This window comes from Panthera uncia (assembly GCF_023721935.1).
Source record: "Panthera uncia isolate 11264 chromosome C1 unlocalized genomic scaffold, Puncia_PCG_1.0 HiC_scaffold_4, whole genome shotgun sequence".
Classification (NCBI taxonomy): Eukaryota; Metazoa; Chordata; class Mammalia; order Carnivora; family Felidae; genus Panthera; species Panthera uncia.
The window spans coordinates 68,221,896-68,246,444 of NW_026057585.1; the positions used below are offsets into that span (position 1 = coordinate 68,221,896).

At 41.5% G+C, this 24,549-nt stretch overlaps 2 protein-coding genes across 4 annotated transcripts in view; one reads left to right on the forward strand and one right to left on the reverse strand.

The window, feature by feature from the left end:
• LOC125912638 (cytochrome P450 4B1) overlaps window positions 1-21,830 on the reverse strand; it is a 64,245-nt gene extending 42,415 nt beyond the window's left edge. The window contains exon 1 of the mRNA XM_049617231.1: window positions 21,448-21,830. Within this exon, the coding sequence (XP_049473188.1) occupies window positions 21,448-21,471 (24 nt within the window). The 5' untranslated portion in view covers window positions 21,472-21,830. The remainder of the gene's footprint in view (window positions 1-21,447) is intronic.
• Window positions 21,831-21,856: 26 nt separating this feature from the next.
• EFCAB14 (EF-hand calcium binding domain 14) overlaps window positions 21,857-24,549 on the forward strand; it is a 39,917-nt gene continuing 37,224 nt past the window's right edge. Inside the window, exons 1-2 of one of the 3 annotated variants that reach the window (XM_049617229.1) lie at window positions 21,857-22,964; window positions 24,397-24,545. In XM_049617229.1, the coding sequence (XP_049473186.1) occupies window positions 22,783-22,964; window positions 24,397-24,545 (331 nt within the window). In that variant the 5' untranslated portion in view covers window positions 21,857-22,782. The remainder of the gene's footprint in view (window positions 22,965-24,396; window positions 24,546-24,549) is intronic. The other 2 variants (XM_049617228.1, XM_049617230.1) reach the window with 2 other exon arrangements.

Genomic DNA, 24,549 nt, shown 5'->3' on the forward strand with positions numbered 1-24,549 from the left:
ATATACACACACACACACACACACACATATATATATACATATATATATATACATACATACACACACACACGCACATATAAAGATATATATATCTTCCCTTGGTTCCTGGCACAGAGCTCCTAAAACTCTTGTAAAACCTAAGAACACTAGGAGCATCTTTTGTTCTAATATTTGTCTTTGACCCTGGTTTTGAACACAGGGCTCCTGAAATCCTTATAATTTCCTGGGCGATGGAAGTGTCTTTCATTCCAACAAGGCAACTCTGGGTGTATCCTGGATAGCTCCTAGATGAGGGCTAATCACCAGAAAAACAAAGCCATAATTAGAAGCTTGGAATTTTCAACCGTACCTCCCATTCTCTTAAGAAGGGCAAAGGGCTACAAATGGACTTAATGATTTATCATTAAGATGCCTCACTAAAGATAAACCCTCACTAAAATCCCAATAGTACAGAGTTCAGAGAGCTTTCAGGTGGGCAAACACATCCACACCAGGAAAACAAAAACTCCTGTGCTCAGGACCCTATGTATCTTTTCATCTGAATGTTTGTCTGCATCCTTCATCATATCCTTTTATAATGTACCAATAAACCTAATTAAACTGTTTTCCTGAGTCTGTGAGCCACTCTAGCAAACTAATCGAATGCAAGGAGGATTTCACTGGAATTTTTGATCCATATATAGCCAACTGGTCAGAAGCACAGGTGACAAACTGAACTTGTGACCAGTGTCAGGGGAGGTTGGGGCACTTGTAACACAGAGCCCTTAACCTGTGGGATCAAACACTATTTCCAGGAAGATAGTGTTAGAATTGACTACAATTGTAGGGCACCCCACTGGTGTCCAGATGATTGCTTGGTGTGGAGAAAAACTTCCCCACATTTGGTGACTGGAAGTGAAGTGTTCTGTGTGGATAGCAAAGAAGAGTCACTGGCAGGAAACATCCAGTAGGGAAGAACCCAGCTTTTCCTGAAAAGATAAAAAGTTGAAGCTTTCTCCTTTTTAGAAATATTGGGGCCAGCTTCAGAAAGAAAAGAGAGATAGAGAGAGAAGAAGGCATCATGGGAGACACTGGGCAGTGACAGAATCCAGTGGGGGAGGCAGGGAGCAGGGTGACTTCCTCCTTGAGCTGGGGATCTGCATCCAACCCTGTGTGGTGTTGACTTGGAGCAGTAGGATGGCTGGGAGGGAGGAGGACCCCTCCTTGACTTCATTCAACAAGTTCATTCAACAGACATTTGTCCTGGTCCTGCTGAGGGAGAGGCACCAATCTTTTGGAAATAGCAGACCTGGTATGCCATTTACTAACTCCATGGCCTCAGGCAAGTAACTTAATCTCTGGGCCAGTTTTCCCATCTGGAAAATGGAAATGATCATCCCTTCCATATATAGTTGTTTTAGGGATTAGAAACAATAATAGCAGGAGGAGCCAAGATGGCGGAACAGCATGGAAGTTTTTTTTGTGTCTGGCATCCATGAAATACAGCCAGATCAACACTAAACCACACTGCACACCTAGAAAACTTATTTGAGGATTAACACAACAATCTGCACAACCTGAACCACAGAACTCAGCAGGTACATGGTGCAGAGAGATGAACTAGGGGAGAAAGAAGCTGCGGATGGCAGGGAGCTGTTTGCATGTGTGGAGAGAGGATGGAGACAGGGGTGGGGAAAATATGGGAAAAGCACACCCCCCAAAAGCAGCTGATGAGAAAGTGGAAAAGTGGAAACATCCACAGGGACTGAACTAAAAAGGGAGAAAAGGAGAAAGGAGAGGGTTTAAATTCCATTAAGACTCTATAAACAGGGGGAGTGCAGAGTCTGAGGCTCTGCAGCTCAATACCTGGTGGTGCTCTGGTGGGAAGGGCAAATCCCCTGAAGTCCGGGGGTCTTCAGGCCACATAGGGAGAGGCAGTTCCCCTGCTGGAAGGACATCTGGTAGAGGCTGTGTGGCCCCCCACAGGCAAAGGTTCCAGTGGACCTGGGAGAACAACCACATTCGCTGGTGCTGGAACAAGGTGGCTGGGGGTGAAGCCTGGTGCCAGACACATGTTGTCATTTGCCATAATCTCTGAAACACTGCTGTGACACAATCGCATGAACTTTTTCTGGGGTGGGCTGGCACCCAGCTGCAGTCTCTGGGCATCAACAGCAGCACAGTCCTGCAAATGTTCCTGGGTGCGGCCGGCACCCAGCCATTACTCAGTGAAACGGTCCCGCAAAGGGGCAGAACAGGTCAAAGCCACAGTCCCTCAGAAATAAGGGGTCAGGAAAAACAGCCACATCTGAGATAAAACTCAGGAGGGAGGTGCTGCCTAGGGCTTGGTCACGAACAGTGTAAAAGCAGGGAGTGGACAGAAGCCAAATACAAAGGATGGGTGCACTATTGCTGATCAGGGAGAACAGAGTTCTGATAATAGAGACTGAGTAGCTGGATGATGCCATTTTCACGCTCCCACACATGCACGTGCACACACACACCTACAAGCACTGCAACAATCTACCACAGTAAGCTAAGCAGCGCCATCTAGTGGAGAATGGAGCCATTACAGTAAGCCCCACCCAACTGGGCCAACCTCTGTCTTCAGGAACACAAGTCTCTCTGCCTGCTTAGTTTATGGACTATAAAGTGCTTCATAGTTTAACTTCTAGGGGAAAACTAAGTAATTTCAATAATATTTCAGTCTGTTCACTGGTCCATCTATTCAATTTTTTTTCTCTTTTTCATTTCTTTCTTTTTCTTGAATACAGAAAGAGAAAAAATTATTTTTATTTTCAATTTTTATTAATAATATTTTTCTTTAATTTTTTTCTACTATATTTTTACTTTTGTGTAAATTTTTTCAAATTCTATTTTACTTCCATCATTTCACTTTATTCTATTTCAGTGTATTCATTTTTTCAAATTTTCAAACAATTTCCTTTTTTTTTTCTTTCCCCTTTTTTCTCTAATCTGTCAAGCCCCTTTCAAGACCCAGACCAAAACACACCTAGGATCTACCTTCATTTATTTGATTACGTGTGTGTGTGTGTGTGTGTGTGTGTGTTGTTTGAAATCTTTTAATTTTAATTTTTTATTTTAATTTATTTTATTTTATTTTATTTCACTCATTAATTCCTTTTCTCCTTTCAAAATGATGAAACGAAGGAATTCACCCCAAAAGAAAGAGCACGAAGAAATGACGGCCAGGACTTAACCAACACAGACACAAGCAAGATGTCTGAACCAGAATTTAGAATCACAATAACAAGAACTAGCTGGAGTCAAAAATAGATTAGAATCCCTTTCTGTGGAGCTAAGAGAAGTAAAAGCTAGTCAGGATGAAATTAAAAGAATGCTATAACTGAGCTGCAATCTTGAATGGATGCCACGGCAGCAAGGATAGATGAGGCAGAACAGAGAATCAGCAATATAGAGGACACATTTATGGAGAATAATGAAGCAGAAAAAAGAAGGAGACTAAGGCAAAAGAGCATGATTTAAGAATTAAAGAAATCAGTGACTCATTTAAAAGGAACAACATCGGAATCATAGGGGTCCCAGAAGATGAAGTGAGAAAAAAACAGGTAGAAGGGTTATGTGAGCAAATCATAGCGGAAAACTTTCCTAACCTGAGGAAAGACACAGACATCAAAATCCAGGAAGCACAGAGGACCCCCATTAGATTCAACAAAAACTGACCATCAACGAGGCATATCATAGTCAAATTCACAAAATACTCAGGCAAGGAGAGAATCATGAAAGCAGCAAGGGAAAAAAAGCCCCTAACCTACAAGGGAAGACAGATCAGGTTTGCAGCAGACCTATCCACAAAAACTTGGCAGGCCAGAAAGGAGTGGCAGGATATATTCAATGTGCTGAATCAGAAAAACACGCAGCCAAGAATTCTTTACCCAGCATAGTTGTCATTCAAAAAATAGGAAAGATCAAAAGTTTCCCAGACAAACAAAAATTAAAGAAGTTCATGACCACTAAACCAGTCTTCCAATAAATTTTAAGGGGGACTCTCTGACAGGAGAAAAGATGAAAAATACATACATACATACATACATACATACCAAAAGCAACAAAGACTAGAAAGGACCAGAGAACACCACCAGAAACCCCCAACTCTACAAGCAACATAATGGCAATAAATTAATATCTTTCAGTACTCACTCTAAAAGTCAATGGAGTAAATGCTCCAATCAAAAGACACAGGGTAATAGAATGGATAAGAAAACAAGATCCATCTATATGCTGTTTACAGGAGACCCACTTTAGACCTAAAGACACCTTCAGATTGAAAGTAAGGGGATGGAAAACCATCTATCATGCTAATGGTCAACAAAAGAAAGCCAGAGTAGCCATACTTATATCAGACTATCTAGAGTTTAAAATAAAGACTGTAACAAGAGATGAATAAGGGCATTATATCATAATCAAGGGGCCTATCCACCAAGAAGACCTAACAATTGTAAACATTTATGCTCCAAATGTGCAAGCACCCAAATATATAAATCACTTTATCACAAAAATAAAGAAACTCATTGATAATAATACCATAATAGTAGGGGACTTCATCACCTCACTTACAACAATGGACAGATCATTTAATCAGAAAATCAACAAGGAACAATGGCTTTGAATGACACACTGGACCAGATGGACTTACCAGATATATTTAGAACATTTCATCCTAAAGCAGCAGAATATACATTCTCCTCCAGTGCACATGGAATATTCTCCAGAATAGACCACAAACTGGGACACAAATCAGCCCTCAACAAGTACAAAAATATCTAGATCATACCGTGCATATTTTCATACCACAATGCTATGAAACTCGAAATCAACCATAAGAAAAAATTTGGAAAGGTAACAAATACTTGGGAGACTGAAGAACATCCTACTAAAGAATGAATGGGCTAACCAAGAAGTTAGGAGGAAATTAAAAACTATATGGAAGCCAATGAAAATGATAACACCACAACCCCAAACCTCTGGGATGCAGCAAAGGCAGTTATAAGAGGAAAGTATATAGCAATCCAGGCCTTCCTAAAGAAGGAAGAAAAGTTCTCAGATACACAACCTAATCCTACACCTTAAAGAGCTGGAAAAAGAACAGCAAATAAAACTGAAACCCAGTAGAAGTCAGGAAATAATAAAGATTAGAGCAGAAGTTAATGCTATTGAAACAAACAACAACAAAAACAACAACAACAAAAACCAATAGAACAGATCAATGAAACCAGAAGCTGGTTCTTTGAAAGAATTAACAAAATTGATAAACCACTAGCCAATTTGATCAAGAAGAAAAAGGAAAGGACCCACACAAATGAAATCAAGAATGAAAGAGGATAGATCACAGCCAACACAGCAGAAATAAAAACAATAATAAGAGAATATTATGAGCAATTATACACCAATAAAATGGGCAAGCTTGAAGAAATGGACAAATTCCTAGATATATATACACTACCAAAACTGAAACAGGAAGAAATAGAAAATTTGAACAGACCCATAACCAGTAAGGAAATCGAATTAGTAATCAAAAATCTGCCAAGAAAACAAGAGTCCAGGGCCAGATGGCTTTCCAGGGGAATTCTACCAAACATTTAAGGAAGAGTTAACACCTATTCTCTTAAAGCTGTTCAAAAAAATAGAAATGGAAGGAAAACTTCCGAACTCTTTCCATGAAGCCAGCATTACCTTGATTCCAAAACCAGACAGAGACCCCACTAAAAAGAGAACTATAGACCAATTTCTCTGATGAACATGGATGCAAAAATCCTCAACAAGATATTAGCCAACTGGATCCAACAATACATTAAAAAAATTATTGGGGTGCGTGGGTGGCTTAGTCGGTTAAGTGTCCGACTTCAGCTCAGGTCATGATCTCTTGGTTTGTGAGTTCAAGCCCCACGTCGGGCTCTGTGCTGACAGCTCAGAGCCTGGAGCCTGCTTCGGATTCTGTGTCTCCCTCTCTCTTTTCTCCTCCCCTGCTCATGCTCTCTCTGTCTCAAAAATAAATAAAAAACATTTAAAATTTTTTTTAAAAAAATTATTCACCACGACCAAGTGGGATTTATACCTGGGATGCAGGGCTGGTTCAATATCCGCAAAACAATCAATGTGATTCATCACATCAATAAAAGAAAGGACAAGAACCATATGATCCTCTTGGTAGATGCAAAGAAAACATTTGACAAAATACAGCATCGTTTCTTGATAAAAACCAACAAGAAAGTGGGAATAGAAGGATCATAACTCAGGATCATAAGAGCCATATATGAAAGGCCCAATGTTAATATCATCTTCAATGGGAAAAAACTGAGAGCTTTCCCCCTAAGGTCAGGAACAAGACAGGGATGTCCACTCTCGCCACTGTTATTCAACATAGTATTGGAAGTCTTAGCCTCTGTAATCAGACAACACAAAGAAATAAACAGCATCCAAATCGGCCAGGAGGAGGTCAAACTTTCACTCTTCGCAGATGACATGATACTCTATATGGAAAACCCTAAAGATTCCACCAAAAAACTGCTAGAACTGATTCATGAATTCAGCAAAGTTGAAGGATATAAAATCAACGCACAGAAATCGGTTGCATTCCTATACACCAACAATGAAGCAACAGAAAGAGAAATCAAGGAATCTATCCCATTTACAGTTGCACAAAAAACCCATAAAATACCTAGGAATACATCTAACCAAAGAGGTGAAAAATCTATACACTGAAAACTATAGAAAGCTTACGAAAGAAATTGAAGAAGACACAAAGAAATGGAAAAAGATTCCATGCTCCTGGATAGGAAGAACAAGTACTGTTAAAATGTCAATATTACCCAAAGAAATCTACATATTCAATGCAATCCCTATCAAAGCAACACCAGCATTCTTCACAGAGCTAGAACAAATAATCCTAAAATGTGTATGGTACCAGAAAAGACCCTGAATAGCCAAAGCAATCTTGAAAAAGAAAACCAAAGCAGGAGGCATCACAATCCCGGACTTCAAGGTGTATTACAAAGCTGTAATCATCAAGACAGTATGGTACTGGCACAAGAACAGACACTCAGATCAATGGAACAGAATAGGGAACCCAGAAATGGACCCACAAACGTATGGCCAACTAATCTTTGACAAAGCAGGAAAGAATATCCAGTGGAATAAAGACAATCTCTTCAGCAAGTGGTGCTGGGAAAACTGGACAGCGACATGCAGAAGAATGAACCTGGACCACTTTCTTATACCATACACAAAAATAAACTCAAAATGGATGAAAGACCTAAATGTAAGACAGCAAGCCATCAAAATCCTCGAGGAGAAAGCAGGCAAAAACCTCTTTGATCTTGGCCACAGCAACTTCTTACTCAACACATCTCCGGAGGCAAGGGCAACAAAAGCAAAAATGAACTACTGTGACCTCAACAAAATAAAAAGCTTCTGCACAGCGAAGGAAACAATCAGCAAAACTAAAAGGCAACCGACAGAATGGGAGAAGATATTTGCAAATGACATATCATATAAAGGGTTAGCATCCAAAATCTATAAAGAACTTATCAAACTCAACACCCAAAAAAACAAATAATCCAGTCAAGAAATGGGCAAAAGACATAAATAGACCATTCTCCAAGGAAGACATCCAGATGGCCAAATGACACATGAAAAAATGCTCAACATCACTCATCGTCAGGGAAATACAAATCAAAACCACCATGAGATACCACCTTACACCTGTCAGAATGGCTAACATTAACAACTCAGGCAACAACAGATGTTGGCGAGGATGCGGAGAAAGACAATCTCTTTTGCATTGTTGGTGGCAATGCAAGCTGGTGCAGCCACTCTGGAAAACAGCATGGAGGTTCCTCAAAAAACTCAAAATAGAACTACCCTACGACCCAGCAATTGCACTACTAGGCATTTATCCAAGGGATACAGGTGTGCTGTTTCGAAGGGACACATGAACCCCCATGTTTATAGCAGCACTATCAATAATAGCCAAAGTATGGAAAGAACCCAAATGTCCATCGATGGATGAATGGATAAAGAAAATGTGGTATATATATATACAATGGAGTATGACTCAGCAATCAAAAAGAATGAAATCTTGCCATTTGCAACAATGTGTATGGAACTAGAGCATATTATGCTAAGCGAAATAAGTCAGAGAAGGACAAATATCATGATTTCACTCATATGTGTAATTTAAGGAACAAAACAGATGAATGTAGAGGAAGGGAAGCAAAATACGATAAAAACAGAGAGGGAGGCAAACCATAAGAGACTCTTAAATACAGAGAACAGACTGAGAGTTGCTGAAGGGGAGGTGGGTCAGGGGATGGGCTAAATGGGTGATGGGCATTAAGGAGGGCACTTGTTGGGATGAGCACTGGGTGTTATATGTAGTGATGAATCGCTGGGTTCTACTCCTGAAACCAATACTATACTGTAGGTTAACTACCTTGAATTTAAATAAATAATTTCTTTTAAAGATGGTGGATGTTATCAATGCTGTTATGCAGACATTGTGATAATAATATTGTTTTTCTCCCCTTATTCTATAATAGAGTGAATTGCACTAATTTTCAGATGTTAAATCAACTTTAATTACCAATTTTTTTTAATGTTTATTTATTTTTGAGAGAGACAGAGACAGAGCATGAGCAGGGGAGGGGCAGAGGGAAAGGGAGACAGAATCTGGAGCAGGCACCAGGCTCTGAGCAAGCTGTCAGCACAGAGCCTGACATGAGGCCTGAACCCACAAACTGCAAGATAATGACCTGAGCCAAAGTTGGACACTTAACCAACTGAGCCACCCAGGTGCCCCTAAACCAACTTCAGTTTCTAAGATGAACTCCTAGTTGTTCATAATATAACCTTTTATGTGTAGCTGGTTATAATTTGCAGTATTTGTTAGAGATTTTTGCATCTATTTTCATAAGAAAAAGTGAGTAATTTTCTTTCTTTGTAATGTCTTTCTCTTTTTTTAAATATCAGGAGAGTATTGATCTCCAAAGGTAAGTTGGAGAAAGCTCCCTTCCTCTGTTGTATTTGGAATGAGTTTGTGTTGGATTAGTATTATTTCTTCCCTTAATGTTTAATAAAATTCACCAGTGAAGAAATTTAGGCCTGGATTTTCTTCTCCTTTATTATTTTTTGGGAAGAGAGGGAAGAGATTTTAATTACAAATTTAATTTCTTTATGATATAGGGCTCTTCAGGACATCCCTTTTTTTCTTGAGTAATCTTTGCAGTTTGTACTTTTCAAGAAATTTGTCCATTTCTTCTAAATTGTCAAATTTATTGGCATGAAGTTTTTCAAAATATTACCTTATTATCCTTTTCACATCTAAAGGATGCGTAGTGATGTTTTTTCTTTCACTCCTGATGTTGATAGTTTGCGTCTTCTCTATTTTCTCTTGATCAGTCTAAGTACAGATATATCTCATTTTATTGATATTTTCAAGGAACCAGACTTTAGTTTAACTTTTTCTATTGCTTGTTTTCTATTAAATGATTTCCACTCCTATCTTTCTTATTTCTTTCCTTGTATTTATTTTAAATTTAATTTGCTCTTTTTTCCTGGTATGTTAAGGTATATATTTATATAATTAATTTTCAACCTTTCTTCTTTTCTTTTCTTTTTTTAAAATTTTTAAACATTTATCTATTTTTTGAGAGACAGAGCATAAGCAAGGGAGGGGCAGAGAGAGAGAGAGAGTCACAGATTCTGAAGGAGGCTCCAGGCTCTGAGCTGTCAGCACAAAGCTTGACACAGAGCTCGAACCATGAACCATGAGATCACTACCTGAGCTGAAGTCAGATGCTTAACCAACTGAACCACCCAGGTGCCCCAACTTTTCTTTTTTTCTAACATAAGAATCTGAATTGTAAATTTTCTTCTATGTTATATTAACCACAACCCTCAAATTTTGATATCCTTTGTTCTCTTTTCCTGCCTTTCTTTAGGTAGAGTTTTTGCTTGTTTTTACTATTTCATTATATTTCCACTATTAGCCTATCAGTGATGCATCTTTTCCCTATGCTTTACAATATTTATCTGTAACTTACCACAATCTACCTTCAGACAATATTATATCAATTAATACATATTGAAAGAGACATAATAATATGCTTCTGTCTCCTTCCTATCCTTTGTTGTCATACATTTTACTTCTATATATGTCATAAACACCACAATACAATGTTGTTGGGTTTTTTTTTCATTAAACAGTTAATTTCAAATTTTTTTAACTAAGAAAAAAAATCTGTATTTAACTTTCTTGGTGCTCTTCATTCCTTTGTATAGGTCCAAATTTTCAGCTGGTATTATTTTATTTGAACTTAAAGAATTTCCTTTAGCCTTTTTAAAAGTGAAAACTTGTATAAATTCTCTCAGCTTTTGTTTGTCTGAAAATGTCTTTACTTTCCTTCATTTTTGAAGAGTATTTTCACTGATGTATAATTCTAGATTAACATCTTTTTTCCTCATGCTGTTCTTTATTTTCTTATGTTTATTTATTTTTAAGAGAGAGAGAGAGAGAGTGCAAGCGGGGGGAGAGGCAGACAGAGGGAGACACAGAATCTGAAGCAGTCTCCAGGCTTCGAACCGTCAGCACAGAGCTGACACGGGGCTCAAACTCACAAACCACGAGATCATGACCTGAGCCAGAGGCTTAAGTGACTGAGCCACCCAGGAGCCCCATCTCATTCTGCTCTTTAAAGAAATTATTCCTTTGTCTTTTGGCTTCCATTGTTCCTAATGAGAAATCTATGATATTTCTTATCTTTATTCCCCTGTATATAATATATATCTTCTTTTATGTCTGCCTCAAATATTTTCTCTTTATCACTAGGTTTTTAGTAAATTTGTTATGATGTGCTTTGGTATGGTTTTCTATGTGTTTATTCTAGAGTTTGTTGAGTTTCTTGGGTCTGTTGTTTATAGCCTTCTTGTTTCAAAAACATTTTGGCTACTATTTCTTCAAACATTTTTCTGCCTCTACACTTTCTGAGATCCTGGTTATCCACATGTTATATCACTGCAGTGTTCCATAGGTAATGAAGCTCTATTCACTTTTTTTTAAGTCTGGTTTTTTTCTTTTTCTGCTACAGGTTGGATATTTTTAATTACTATGTCTTCAAGGTAACTGGTGTTTTCTTCTTCATTATCTAATCTGTTTTTTAAGTTACACGATGTCATCTTTAGTTCAGATATTGTACTTGTAAACTCTTAAAGTTCCATTTGGTAACTTCCACTTCTTTCCTCATATGTTCATATTTTCATTTAAATCTCAAATCTCTCTCTCTCTCTCTGTATATACATACATACATATATATATATATATATATATATATATATATATATAATATACATATATATTAGCTACTTCAAAGTCTATTTCTGCTAACTCCATCATCTGTCTTATTTCTGGGTCTATTTCTATAGATTAATTTTCTCCTGGTTATAGGTCATATTTTCCTGCTTCCTTCCATGTCTAATCATTTTATTGAATGTCAGACATTGTGAATGTTCCATTGTTGAGGGTCTGAATTTTGTTTCCTTCCTTTAAAGAATGTTGAAGTTTGTTTAGTTTGGGCAGGAATTTAGGTTACTTGAGGGTCAGTTTTATTCTTTTTAACTTTTATTAAGGTAGCTCTAGAGTACCTTAACTCTGAGACTATGTTAGCTTTACTACTATGACCCTTTTGAGGTCTCCACTGAATACCCAGGTGTTCAACAAATTCCCTCCCCCATAGCCAGCTGGAATTTTAATGTCTCCCAACCTGGTTCGGCTTATACCTACCCAGTAGTTATTATTTCCCCACACTCATTAAGTTTCACCCTGTGCATGCACAACTTAGGATTTAGACAAAGACTCTATAGAGACCCCTACACAGATTTCTAGAACTTTTTTCTGGGTAGGTCCTTCCTCTAAGGTACTCTACTCTTAGAAACTCTTCTTGAGTTTTCTCTCGCTGCTCTGCCAGAAAGTGCCATCAGGCATAAAGCTAGGGTAATCGTTAGGCTCACCTTGTTTGTTTTCCTTCTTTCATGGATCATAGTCCTGTGCTAGCATTGTCCAATGTCTGAACAGTTGCTTCATATACTTGTCCAATTTTCTAGCTGCTTATTCAGGAGGGAAAGCCCAGTACAATTTACTCAGTCATGTTCCATGTTACTTCGTTGAAACGTTACTTCAAAAAGTTGCAATCACTCCAACGATACTCCCTGTCCTCCTTTCCTGCTTCATTTTTCTCCTTAGTACTCAGCATCCAACACTATCTATTTTTGCGTTATTTTGCATTATTTCGAATTATTTCCCTTCATTAAATCCAGGCAGGCAGAGATTTTTTTGTGTATTTTGTTACAGCTGTAACAAGCACAAAGATAAGTTGTAGCTCAGGCACAAAGATAAGTTTTTACAATACATTAAGGACTCAATAAATATATAATAGATGGATGAATAGATGAAGTCTCAAAAACTTTCCTAAATGACATCCCTAACCTTTCTGCATCTTGCATCATGGTGCTGATACACCTTTATTGCTTATGTGTCTGTTTTTCTTCTTCTCTCTCTCTCTTTCACTCTGTGTGTGTGTCTCTGTCTCTTCTTACACACACACACACACACACACACCCAGGAGTTCTTGAATAACAGGAATATGATTTTGTCTATCTGTGTGTTCCCACCTCCCAACACAGGGCTGGTCACAGGAGAGTTACCATTTAAATGAGTGGAAAATGTCCACATCTTAAAAGTGCAGTTTTCTAGAAAACCAGAAGAGGGCAGTACAAGGCCATGCATGTCTTTATTGTGTCCCAGTGCATCTTCTCTAAGTAGGAATTGGTCTCAGAGGGAGCTGGACTTTTCAGTCTTGGGCTTAGACACACAGAGCTAGTGCTATTCTCTCAGAAAAGGACTCAGGAGGGCCCAGGAAGCCTCCCTTAAGTTGTTCTGTCACACGGCTTTGCTGATTCAGCCTCTCCCACCATTTACTCCTTCATCCATAAACACCCAGCCTTGACTGATGAAGCAGACACACACACACACACACACACACACACACACACACACACACAGTTCTTCTTTGCAAAAGAGACTTCCTTTCATGATCCCATCACCTCCTCTCCCAGCCTGTGCTATTTAAGTTTCATGGTTAAAATGGGATTTCTCAAAGGTCTGTTTCCTGGCCTCCCTGTTTACTTAATGCACTTTGCAAACTCCCTTGAAGCTTTTAATACACGCCATTTAAATTTAATCTTTACCACAAGCACTGCCAGGAGGTAAGCTTTGTTAGTTCCAATTTATAGATGAGGAAACAGGCTCAGAGAGGAAAAGGAACTTGCCTAAGGTCACACAGCTAGTGGGGGGAAAGGGTGAGACCTGCACCCAGATGTGCTAGTCCAGGGCTCCTGTGGTCACTTGCAGCCCCTTCTCCAGCTCAAGCTCCAGGGGAAGAGGGCAAGTGGGCTGGAGGCCACAGTGCATGCTCTTTCTTCTCAGGATTATTGTTCTCATCCCAAAATAAGCTCAGTCACTCCAGACTTGCTTCCCCCCCACTTCCAGTATAAACCTCCTCCATGGTATTTACCCCCAGGGCCATTTCCTGCTTCCTGGAAACTCTTGCAGGGCAGAACACGGATATTATTGGTGTATTCCAGAGCTTCACACAGCCCCCTGCAAGGGCTCCCTCAGACCAGGGTTGCTGGATGGATAAAGTAACCAAAAAGAAGGACAATGCCTAGAAACTCTTTAGAGTTTCATCTATTTCCCCCATAATTTAATCCAGCAAATAGTCCCTGAGGTCCTCCCAGTACAGGGCCCTGTGCTGGGGGCTAAAGACAGTTGACGGATGGGGAAACTGAGGCTACGACACAGCCGAGGCACAAAAACTTGCAGCAACTGAGAGGAGGCTGGGCCCAGAATAGAAGGAGAATCCCAGTGGGGGCAGCTCTCACCCCTGCCCATGATAATGCTGGGAACCAGTTGCTGTTTCCGGCTGCCTGGGACCCACTGGGAGAGAAACAATTGTTTAGCTTGGAGCCTGGCCCCTTTCCTACCACCCAATCTTTCCCTTTCCCATTGTCCTTAGGCCTCTCATCAGGGTACAGGATACAGCTGCTGGCAAAGCAAGGAAAAGAATGGGAAAAGGGTCGGGGGAAGCAGATGAGGCCATCCCAGGAGAGGACAGACCCTTACTGGTGGTCCCTTCCCAGATGAGCTGCAGACAAAGGCCTCAGGCTGCGGGCTCCCTGGGTGAACAAGTTGGGCTTCAGAGGCAAACAGATCCAGATTCAGGCCCCAGCATCTGCCCCTGACGTGCAGTGCCTCTTTTTCTGAGCATCGATTTCCTTCTCAGTTAGAGTATGGTAAGGTGCTTGCCTAGTGAGGATTGGCTTATTGTGGTGAGGATTAACACCAAAATGCCTGATATCTAAGTATTTCTAAATGTTTGTTTATCTTCCCTCCCCCCACTTTGACCATCGCAAACCACCAAGAAATATGATGATGGCAGAGAGGCTTCTTATAGCAGATGGAAGCAGCACATTCGATTAGGTAAATGACGATGTGTTACCAAGTCATCATTAAAATCAAATTTTAGGGGCACCTGAGTGGCTCAGTTGGTTAAGCGTCCAACTTAGGCTCAGGTCATGATCTCACAGTTTGTGGGTTCGAGCCCCATATTGGGGTCTGTACTGACAGCTCAGAGCCTGGAGCCTGTTTCAGATTCTGTGTCTCTGTCTCTCCCAGCCCCTCCCCCGCTCGTTCTCCCTCTCTCTCTCTCTCAAGAATAAACAAACATTAAAAAGTTTTTAATCAAAATTTAAAATCTGTAGTAAATCACATTTAATAATTAATAATGACATTAATGAATAGCTGACATTTATTGAGACATTTATTGACATTTCCTATGGGATAGGCACATTACGTGTTCACAGCTACCCTGTAAGCTGGGTATTATCAGGGCCAGCTTCATGGATGTGTGAGTAGTGCAGTTACACAGAGCCCTCCACTCAGAAGGGCAGTCCATAACTGGGGTTTAATGCTCTGTGGCTACCATCTTATAATTCTTAATAATTTTAACTTTGAATTTGTGTTTTGTAAGTGAAGTCCAATGAAATAATGGAGCACACTCTGGGGACTTGGAAACTCAGCTGACACATAGCTCTGCCTCTCATTGTCTCCCCGCCTCACCCTCCCCAGAATGGGTTCTTGGCTGCCTGCTCCCTGGCCTCTGTCCCAGGCAGGGGCTTGGATTCAGGCATAGGGAAAATTGGGTTGAGGATGCCTGCCAAGTCATGAGGCAGGGCCCCATACCCCTGTGAGTATCCCCATGCCCAAAGGACTGCAACTTTAAATAGTGAATAATAAACAGGTTGAGTGCAAAATCACAGAAGCAAGAAAAAAGGCTTTTTTTCCTGCTTTTTGAACAAGGAGCCCTGCATTTTCATTTGCACTGGGCCCCCCAAATTATGTAGTTGGTCTTGGGTACTATTACTACCACCATTTCACAAAAGTAGAGGCTCACAGAGGCTCAGTAATTCCCCTGAGATCACACAGCTACCAAGTGGCAGAGTTCAGGCATGGACTTGGATCCCAGAGGAAAGGATTCATCTGAGATCTCAAAGAGCCACAACCCAAGAATTAGAAGCCCTGGATCTGATTTCTGACCATGATGTTGGGCAAGTTTGCCCCCACTCTGTGCCTCAGTTTTCCCAAGTGATAGTGCTCTGTGGAATTTTCCCAAGGTAGCAGAGGGTCTCAAGATTTGGCTTTCCACCTATACAGGTTGAGATTTTGAGCATGGGAATGTCATCTCTGCCCACCTTCCCCACAGAGATGCTAGGAGGATTTAGTAGGCATCACTTGTCCTACGTGACACTTCACAGCATATAAAGCACTTTCATGCCACTCCCTCCCCAGAAAGCTGGGCAAGGAATATTCTTATTACCAGTTTACAGACAGGGAAGTTGAAGCATCAGACCCACAGAGTGATTTAGTCAAGTTCACACTGCATTTCAGACAAGGTTTGGAAGGGTTATAAGGGTTCCACAGATATATGAACATCCCCAAATGAAAAGATGGGTCACAACATTGGTGAGTCTGGTGTGGGAGCACACCATAGGCTTCTCAGTGCAGGAATACTTGCTCTGAGAAGGTTGGCTTCACCTCTGGTCTTAACAGTCCCAGGTATGAAGGAGGAGGCCAGAGAGGCACCAAGAGCTCCTGAGAGAAGACACCTGACCAGCAAATTTCAAAGGTCCTCGGAATCCTTTGGGATGTTTACCCAACACAGGAGGGCTGTTATCCACAGATCAACAGACAAACAGACAGACAGAGGGGCTAAATGACAGACTGAGCAGAAGTATCCCCTTAGCTCTCAGCTCCACTCCTCAAGTCTCCCCACCCATGACTAGCCCACTGGCCAGTCCTGGGATAGGGCCCCATCTGCAGAGAGGGCAGAGTCTGGCTGACCGGAAGTCATTGCAGCTAGGTCATGCATCCTCAGCCCAGCACCACTCCCCTGGATTTCTCAGTCCCTGGTTCCCTGGGTGACAATGTGACATCTACAACACAAGAGGGCCATGGGAAGGGCTGTCCTAAGCTAGCCACCTGTCTTGCCTGGGGACTCTCATGACCCCAGAACGTGTTTGTGAAATGCCTCCTGAAGTCAGGACCCTTTCCTGCCTGTCCCCAGACCTTCAGGAAGGTGCTAGTGCAGAGTTGTCCAATAAAACTTCCTATAGAGATGGAAATGTTCTATGCTGCCCAATAGCCACTAGCCACATATGGCTATGGGACACAATGGCCAGTGAGACTAAGAAACTAACTTAAACTTTTTATTTAATTTTAATTAAGTTAAATGTCAACTTTAAATTGCCATGTGTAGCTAGTGGCTACCATACTGAGCAGCGCAGTTCTAGAAAAAAAAGGAGATAATAAAAACAGAATAACTGCACCATAATTGGGGCTTCAAAAGCCCTTTCACAAGCACCTTATCCGGGCTAGACAAATGAGAGGAGAGTAGTATCTTAACTGTCCTGTGAAACAAATGTTAATCCCCATTTTGCAGAGGAGAAAACTAAGGCTCGGAGAATTTTTTTAATGTTTATTTATTTATTTTTGACAGAGAGAGTGTGTGTGCAGGAGGAGCAGAGAGACAGGAAGACAGAGAATCCCAAGCAGGCTCCGTGCTGTCAGCACAGACCCCAAGGCGGGGCTTGAAGCCATGAACCATGAGATCGTGACTGAGCCAAAACCAAGAGCCCAACGCTCAACCAACTGAAAGCTCAGAGAATTTAAATGGCTTCCGTGTTGACAGAGCTAGTACTACAAGCATGACTTCATCCTATATCTCTTGATTCCAAAACTCTATTAGTACCTGTATTCAACCCTTCCCCCTTCTGTAAACATTACATATTTATTGGCTCATTATTATTAGATGCCTAGCTCTGGGCTAGACACATACAGACAAATAAGAGACAGGCCTAGGCTTTGGAGGGGGTATCCCAGACAAAGATGAATAATTACCACAATAATATGGGGGTATAAAAATTACTTCAAGTGACTTTTTTCCAAGTGGTTCAAAGCACTTTGCTTTAAAAACCACCTACACTTGATAGCTTTCGGATTTATATTTCAGGCCCCAGCCTCTGCCCAGAACTCCAGATGAATACAGACATACTTCATCTTATTGTGTTTTGTTTTATTGCACTTCGCAGATAAGTGCATTTTTTTTTTTTAAATTGAAGGTTTGTGGCAACTGCGGGTCAAGCAAGTCTACTAGCGCCATTTTCCCCACAGCGTTTGTTTACTTCGTGTCTCTGCATCACACTTAGGTGATCCTCACAATATTTCAAACTTTGTCATTATTATATTTGTTATGGTGATCCATGATCGGTGAGTATAATCACTGAAAGCTCAGATGATGGTTAACATTTTTTTTTGCAATAAAGTATTTTTAATCAAAGTATAGACTGTTTAGACATAATGCTATTGCGCACTTAGTAGATGACAGTATAGTGTAAACATAACTTTCATTTATTTATTAATTTTTTTTTTATTTCTTTTTGAGAGAGAGAGAGAGAGAGAGATAACACGAGCGGGGAAGGGGCAGAGAGAGGGAGACAGAGAATCCCATGCAGGTTCTGCGCCATCAGAACACAGCTCAATGTGGGGCCTAAACTCACGAACTGTGAGATCATGACCTGAGCCGAGGTCAGGCACTCAACTGACTGAGCCACCCAGGTGCTTTTTAAATCTTGTATCACTTTGGTTTAATGGGTAACTAAATATTGTATCACAGTGATCTATGATTGTATTTTATCAAATAATAATTTGTCTTTTGACATTTGTAACAAACTTCCCCAGATGAAATTCTGAATAAAGTAGTAAGAGAAATGTTAATTTCTTTGGTCATTTGAGATGTTAAATTACATGGGAAGCATGGTCAAATAAGAAGCGATGCTGAACTTTCTTTAGCTTATACTTATATATGTTAATATAAGTGTTCCAGAGATTGTATGAAATTCCTAAAAATCCGATGTGTTCTGGTATAACGTTATCAGCCATGATTTTTAAATGTATGTCACAAAAAGAACCAAATTTAGTTGTCAATTTCATCATTGTCTTTGTATGTGTATGTGAACTCTTACCAGATCTTTTAAACTCTTTTGTAACTTATAGACTGTTATTGTTTCACTTTGATGCTTTTGCAAAAGTATTCCTGCAAAAGTGCTTCATCTTCAAAGAGATAAATGGAAAAAACCTTGACAAGTATTCTAAAATTCAGGTTTCTGGTATCATTAAGATCAGAACATCACATAAAGTAAGAATTTCTAAAGCTCCAATGGAAAGCTGATTGATTCATAAAGCTGCTAACTCAAGATGAAGCAAAAGTTAGGGACTAATTGCCTAACACTGAAGGAACTGATGAGATGATTGTAATTTTTATTCCATTTAAAACATTGCTAGTAAAAAAAAAAACAAAACATTGCTAGTTCTTTAATGCTTTGTTCTCCAGATTTAAAGAACCCCTTTTTCTCCTCTCTTTCATGCTATCTGTAACTTATAGCAATTTGGTAAAATGTCTTTGTGACCAAGGTTAAAACATTTATCTTTTTCTCCCTACCTGATCCCTCCTGTATTCAGAAACTCCTATTAAATATTCTTGTTTTTATGATAATATATGTATTTGCATAAGTTCAATAAGAATCTGTTCTCCTTGTAACAGGACACAATTGGACAAGTCATTGGCTTGGCTTCCTAGCCTCAAGAAGCTTTGGAAAGTGCAATTTGAGAGAAGTTCTAGGAAAGCAGATCTTAAAGAGCCTATATGGTCAGTCACTATTCTTGCTGTACTTATGCAAATAATCAGGCCCCGTTTATTGAAACTACTTAATTTATAAACAAACTAGTCTTACTGTGGTTATCTTTGACAGAAATGGGGATAATTATACAGAATCATAACCTCAAACTGAGAAGCAGTATTTGTAATTTGCTTGAACTATTAACCTTTGTTTTTATTTTGTTTCCATAGAAATCCCTCTCATTAAACTACCTGATTGCTCACATCAAATAGAAGCCAATTTAGCCAACACTGGTTTCTGACCTACAACCTCCTCAAGTTCAGCCTGTTCTAACTAATCATGCTAATACATGATGTGATGCCTATGTAAATAAATAACTCATAAAAAATTGAAACCCAATTGCACATTATTCAAAAAATATAGATTGACTTAGGTAAAACATGAATCTGATTATAACCCATTTGAGTTATTTAGTTGGTTAAATCTTGGCCCCTAGGAATCTCTGCTCTGGAAAATTTCTCAGTCCTTGGTTATTGTTTTCCTTACAGTCATCGCATTAACCTCTCCAGCATGTTGCATACTCTGGAGGGTTTTAAATGCCTGTCAGCAGCCAGTCATATGCCAAATGGTAGCCATCAGGATCAGACAACTGAATGAAATCAGCAATAGCCACATAAATGATGAAGATGGTAACTAATGGCCCTCCTGCCTGATGACTCAACTACTGGGAACATAGAATGTGTGATTCTGCGGCCTGACTACATCAATGTAGTAACCAAGAATAATGCTATATTGGTTGGTCATACCTTCAGCGTGCTGAGACAATGACCAACATGGGGGGAAGAGGGATTATTAAAATCAAAAACAAATGGAGACCAGCCTTGAAAACTCCCTGAGCAGACAAAGCCAGTTTAATCATACAAATAAAGCTTAATTTAGCTTTAAGTTTGCAAGGCTAACTTGACCTGGGTTGCTTGTGCCCCTGGAAATCATAAGCAAAACTTAAATCGCTTCCAAGGTTAATGTGAGGTAACCACTGGCCAATTCCCTATCATTTAAGAAAATTCTAATATTTATAACCAATCACTGTGAAGTCACTGCTTTGTTACTATACAAGCTTCTTTTTTTTTTTTTTAATGTTTATTATTTTTGAGAGAGTGAGAGAGGGAGCTGGGGAGGGGCAGAGAGAGAGGGAGACAGGATCCAAAGCGAACTCTGCCCTGAGAACAGTGAGCCCAATGTGGGGGTCGAACTCACAAACTCTGAGATCCTGACCTGAGCCGAAGTTGGATGCTTAGCCCACTGAGCCAGATGCCCCTATACAAGCTTTTTTATAATGATATACCCTTAAGCCTAATTCCAAGTTTTGGTTTGATTGCTCCCAGTTTGCAAACTGTCTTTAAGTAGTGTATGTACAATACAGTTTTACTAATTACTACTTCTATGATCCATTGATTTAACTTCTGTTATTTCTGAAATTTTGACACAGTTTTAAGCACCAATCGTTTCCCAAAGTCTTCATCATGGTCCATAAAGCCCTACAAGATCTAGCCCCTGACGCTGCCTGCCCTCATTTCCTACCAATCTCCTCTTTGTTCTTCAGGTTCAGCCACACCAGATCTTCCAGGTCACTCCTTCCTCAAGGCCATCGCACAACTCCCCACCTGTCTTCCTCCCAGTATCTAACCAAAGGCGCCCTCCCTTATCATGAGCCACTCCCTATCCCCTTATCACATTTCAGTTTTCCTCATAACATTTGTCACCTCCTGACATTTAATATACTTGCCCGTTGTTACTCTCCTCCCACTAGAATATAAGCTGCAGAAATAGAGTTGGCAGATAAAATACAGGACATCCAGTTAAATTTGAATTTCAGAGTTAAAAAAAAGATTGACTTTCCAGTATGAAGACGTCTCAGACATTGCATGGGATATACTTATACACTGAAAAACATTCGTTGTTTATCTGAAATTCAAGTTTTCCTGATGTGCTGTTTTTGTTAAATCTGGCAACCCTACGCAGAAAAGCAGGTGGTTATTTAGCTCATCGCTGTGTCCCCAGCGCTAGAGCTGCTCCTGACAAGTAGTAAGCTCTCAGAAAATATTTATACAATGAAAGAATGTGTTCAACCGGGTCACTAACCTGTAACACGCCTAAACTTTTCATAAACAGCAACCGAGTCAGGGGGGCGGAGTCTCTAGACTGTGTTAGCCCAGATCACAACCGGGGGTCAGGTGGCTGATGCATTTTACAAGCAGGTCGAGCAGCTGAGTATTTTGCCGGCCTTCACCCCAGCACCTGGCGAAAGAAAACTCCGCCCCGGACAAGTGAACCGGCTGGTCCCAGGTGGCCCTCCTGGGGGCGGGGCCTCCCCAAACTGCCGGCGGGACCCAGCCCTAGCCGAAGCCAGGGCCCCTTTAACGCCCCGCTTCCCACCACTGCTCGCGTCCTCGTGTGACGTCACCCGGCTGACGGCCAATGGAAGCGCGGCTTACTGGCAGGCGGCGCCGGCTGCTGTGCCAAAGGGGAAGTGAGCTGGGGCTGGAGCGATGGCCCGGGTTTGGAGCCCGCGGCCGCCGCCGCCGCCGCCACCGCCACCGCCAGCACGTTTGGAGCAGCTGCGGCTGCAACCGGAGCGGGGGCCGGAGTCGCGGCTGGAGTGGAAGCGGCGCGTGTGAGTTGCCGAGAGTCGCCCTTGCCGAACACCTCAAACTCTGGGCGGGAGCGCTTCAGGTGGGCTGAGCCGCCGTCGCCCTTCTGCACCGCGCCACGCCGCTGGCCCAGACAGGAGGGTTGGGGTCTCCCAGGTGAAGGACTGGCGCTTGGCAGGCTTAGCCCTCCGAGCCGGGTTCTAGGCCTTCCTCAGTCTCGGGCTCCTTTCAAACTCAGGGCGGAGGCCGAAGGACCGTGATCACCCCGACCCGGGCATTTTCTTGGCGCCTAGGCTGTGTCGGGGCTGCGAGCCCCCTCTTGCTGCCACCTCTCCAGCTAGAGAGCGACTAGCGCATTCCCACTGTCTAGCTCTGCACCTCCCCCTCTCCTCTCATTCAAGAACAAGTTTCTTTTCGCTCTCAGTTGGAAGTCCTGCCCTGGAAGGCCAAAACACCCATCTGTGTGCCCTTCCCCAGTTCCTAGAGCACAGTTAGAAATATCTACTTATTGGGAGATAGAGGTTGCTCCCCTATCCACTCTCTTATCTAATTGAAACTCCATGCCCAGAGCCTTACCCATTTTGATCACCAGCTCCCTGGCCATCTCTATGTGACTTCCCCCACCCATCTGAGTTCCACTTTCCTCTGGGCTCCAATCTCTAGCCCCCAGCGGATCTGGTCAGTCCCACCCCTGGGTGGGAGTGACCCAGGGCTCTGGCCCAGATTTCCCACCCTGGAAGGCAGCTCCAAGGCAGCGAGAGAATTGGGCGTCGGGTACGAACCTGGCAGCTCAGGAGTGGGTGCTCCACTCACCCCACACAAGAAGATGAAGAAGCGCAAAGAGCTCAATGCATTGATTGGTTTGGCTGGGGACAGTCGGAGAAAGAAGCCCAAGAAAGGCTCAGGCCACCGCCTTCTTCGCACTGAGCCTCCTGACTCAGACTCTGAATCCAGCTCTGAGGAGGAAGAAGAATTCGGTTTAGTTGGAAATCGCTCTCGTTTCGTCAAGTGAGTGATGCAGTGGTGAGGGGTGGGGTGGGGAAAAGGCATTTCCTTATATTACCAAAGGGGAAAATTGAAAGGAAGGAGAAGGGTGTTCTTACAAAGCAAAAAGGGTGTAGACCTTGGACAGCAAACAGGAAGAAAAGATGTTAGGGAGAAGATGAGCTCAGGTTCTGAATGAAGAAGTTAGAGATCTGTCTGTAAGTGTATAAAGAATTCAGAATCCAGGGTGGAAGTATGGACTTGGGGAATGTACCAAGAGCCCAGAGAGAGCAAGTTGGGAGTGGCAGAAAAGCTAAGAATAGGTACATGGGAGCAAAGAAGCTTTGGGGAGTAGACCTTTTTTAAAAAGTGTAGTAAAGACAGGAACTTTAAGGCTGAAGATTATTTTTCACACTCTTGATGAGTCTGAACCTTGATGGTGGGAGGATATGGTGAGGAACATACAAAGTGTGACACTTGAGAGTATGTGGAGAGTGGGAGACAAAAAGATGAGGCAACTTTTTTCCAAACCACTTTGAGATGGTGCAGCCACTAGGCAAATCCAAATGAGCTTTGAGAACATTGGGAATTGGGCCCAGGATGGAAAAAGGCTAAAGGGAACCTCGAAGGTGCCCTGGGACCCTCCCAAGAGAGCACACTCAAAGAATATTCTGCTGAGGATGTGGAAGCTAGAGCTAGGCAAAAGGTTGGAGTGCTAAAAGAGATAAATCCTTTGAGGTTTTTTTGTTTGTTTAGAGTGTCTTTGTCCTTTTATTTTGTTAAAGGAAGAGTTTGGTTTCTAATGAGCTTTGTCAAATTAAGCAGTTAAAAGCAGTCTCGGATTTGGGATATGGAAAGATGATGAATAGTTCTACTGGAATAGTTGCCCTGATGAGTTACTTTAGACCTTGAGTGCTGGTTGAAGTTTGGTGTGAAATCTAACCCTTTTCCATGTTTCCTGCCTTCTGAGCCAATAAGCTAGAGTGTTCCAGGTGTCCACTTAAACCTACGGGCTCCTATTTCTTCTGTTTGCACTAAAACTTGCTCAAAAGTCTATGAAGTTTCAATAATAGGAAATAGGGTCCCCTGGAGGGAATATATGTTGGAGAGCCAGAAATAGGGAAATTGTAGTGCTGTAATGGAATTGCAGAGATCTGGTCTTTACACTTTCCTAACACGAGTGTATCTCCAAAGACCTGAATCCATGATGATGGCTGTGGGCTGCCGTGCCCACAGGATCTCTTTCTGTGTCATGTGAAGTTTGAAACCTTTGTATCCAAAAGATGAACTCTTCATAAGGTCTTAATTAGTCACCTTCAACCCGCTGTTCAGATTTACGTGTGTTACCCAATGTTCCCTGGTAAACAACTATATGGCAACACATGCATGCTATTTCTAATACAGCTGTACTCATAATCATTTTTGTACTCCTGATTGAATCTGTTCTTACGATCAGGGGAGACTACTTACGATGCTGCAAGATCTGTTATCCCCTCTGTGCTTTTGTCATCCTGGCCGCCTGTGTTGTGGCCTGCGTTGGGTTGGTGTGGATGCAAGTTGCCCTGAAGGAGGATCTGGATGCCCTCAAGGAAAAATTTAGAACAAGTAA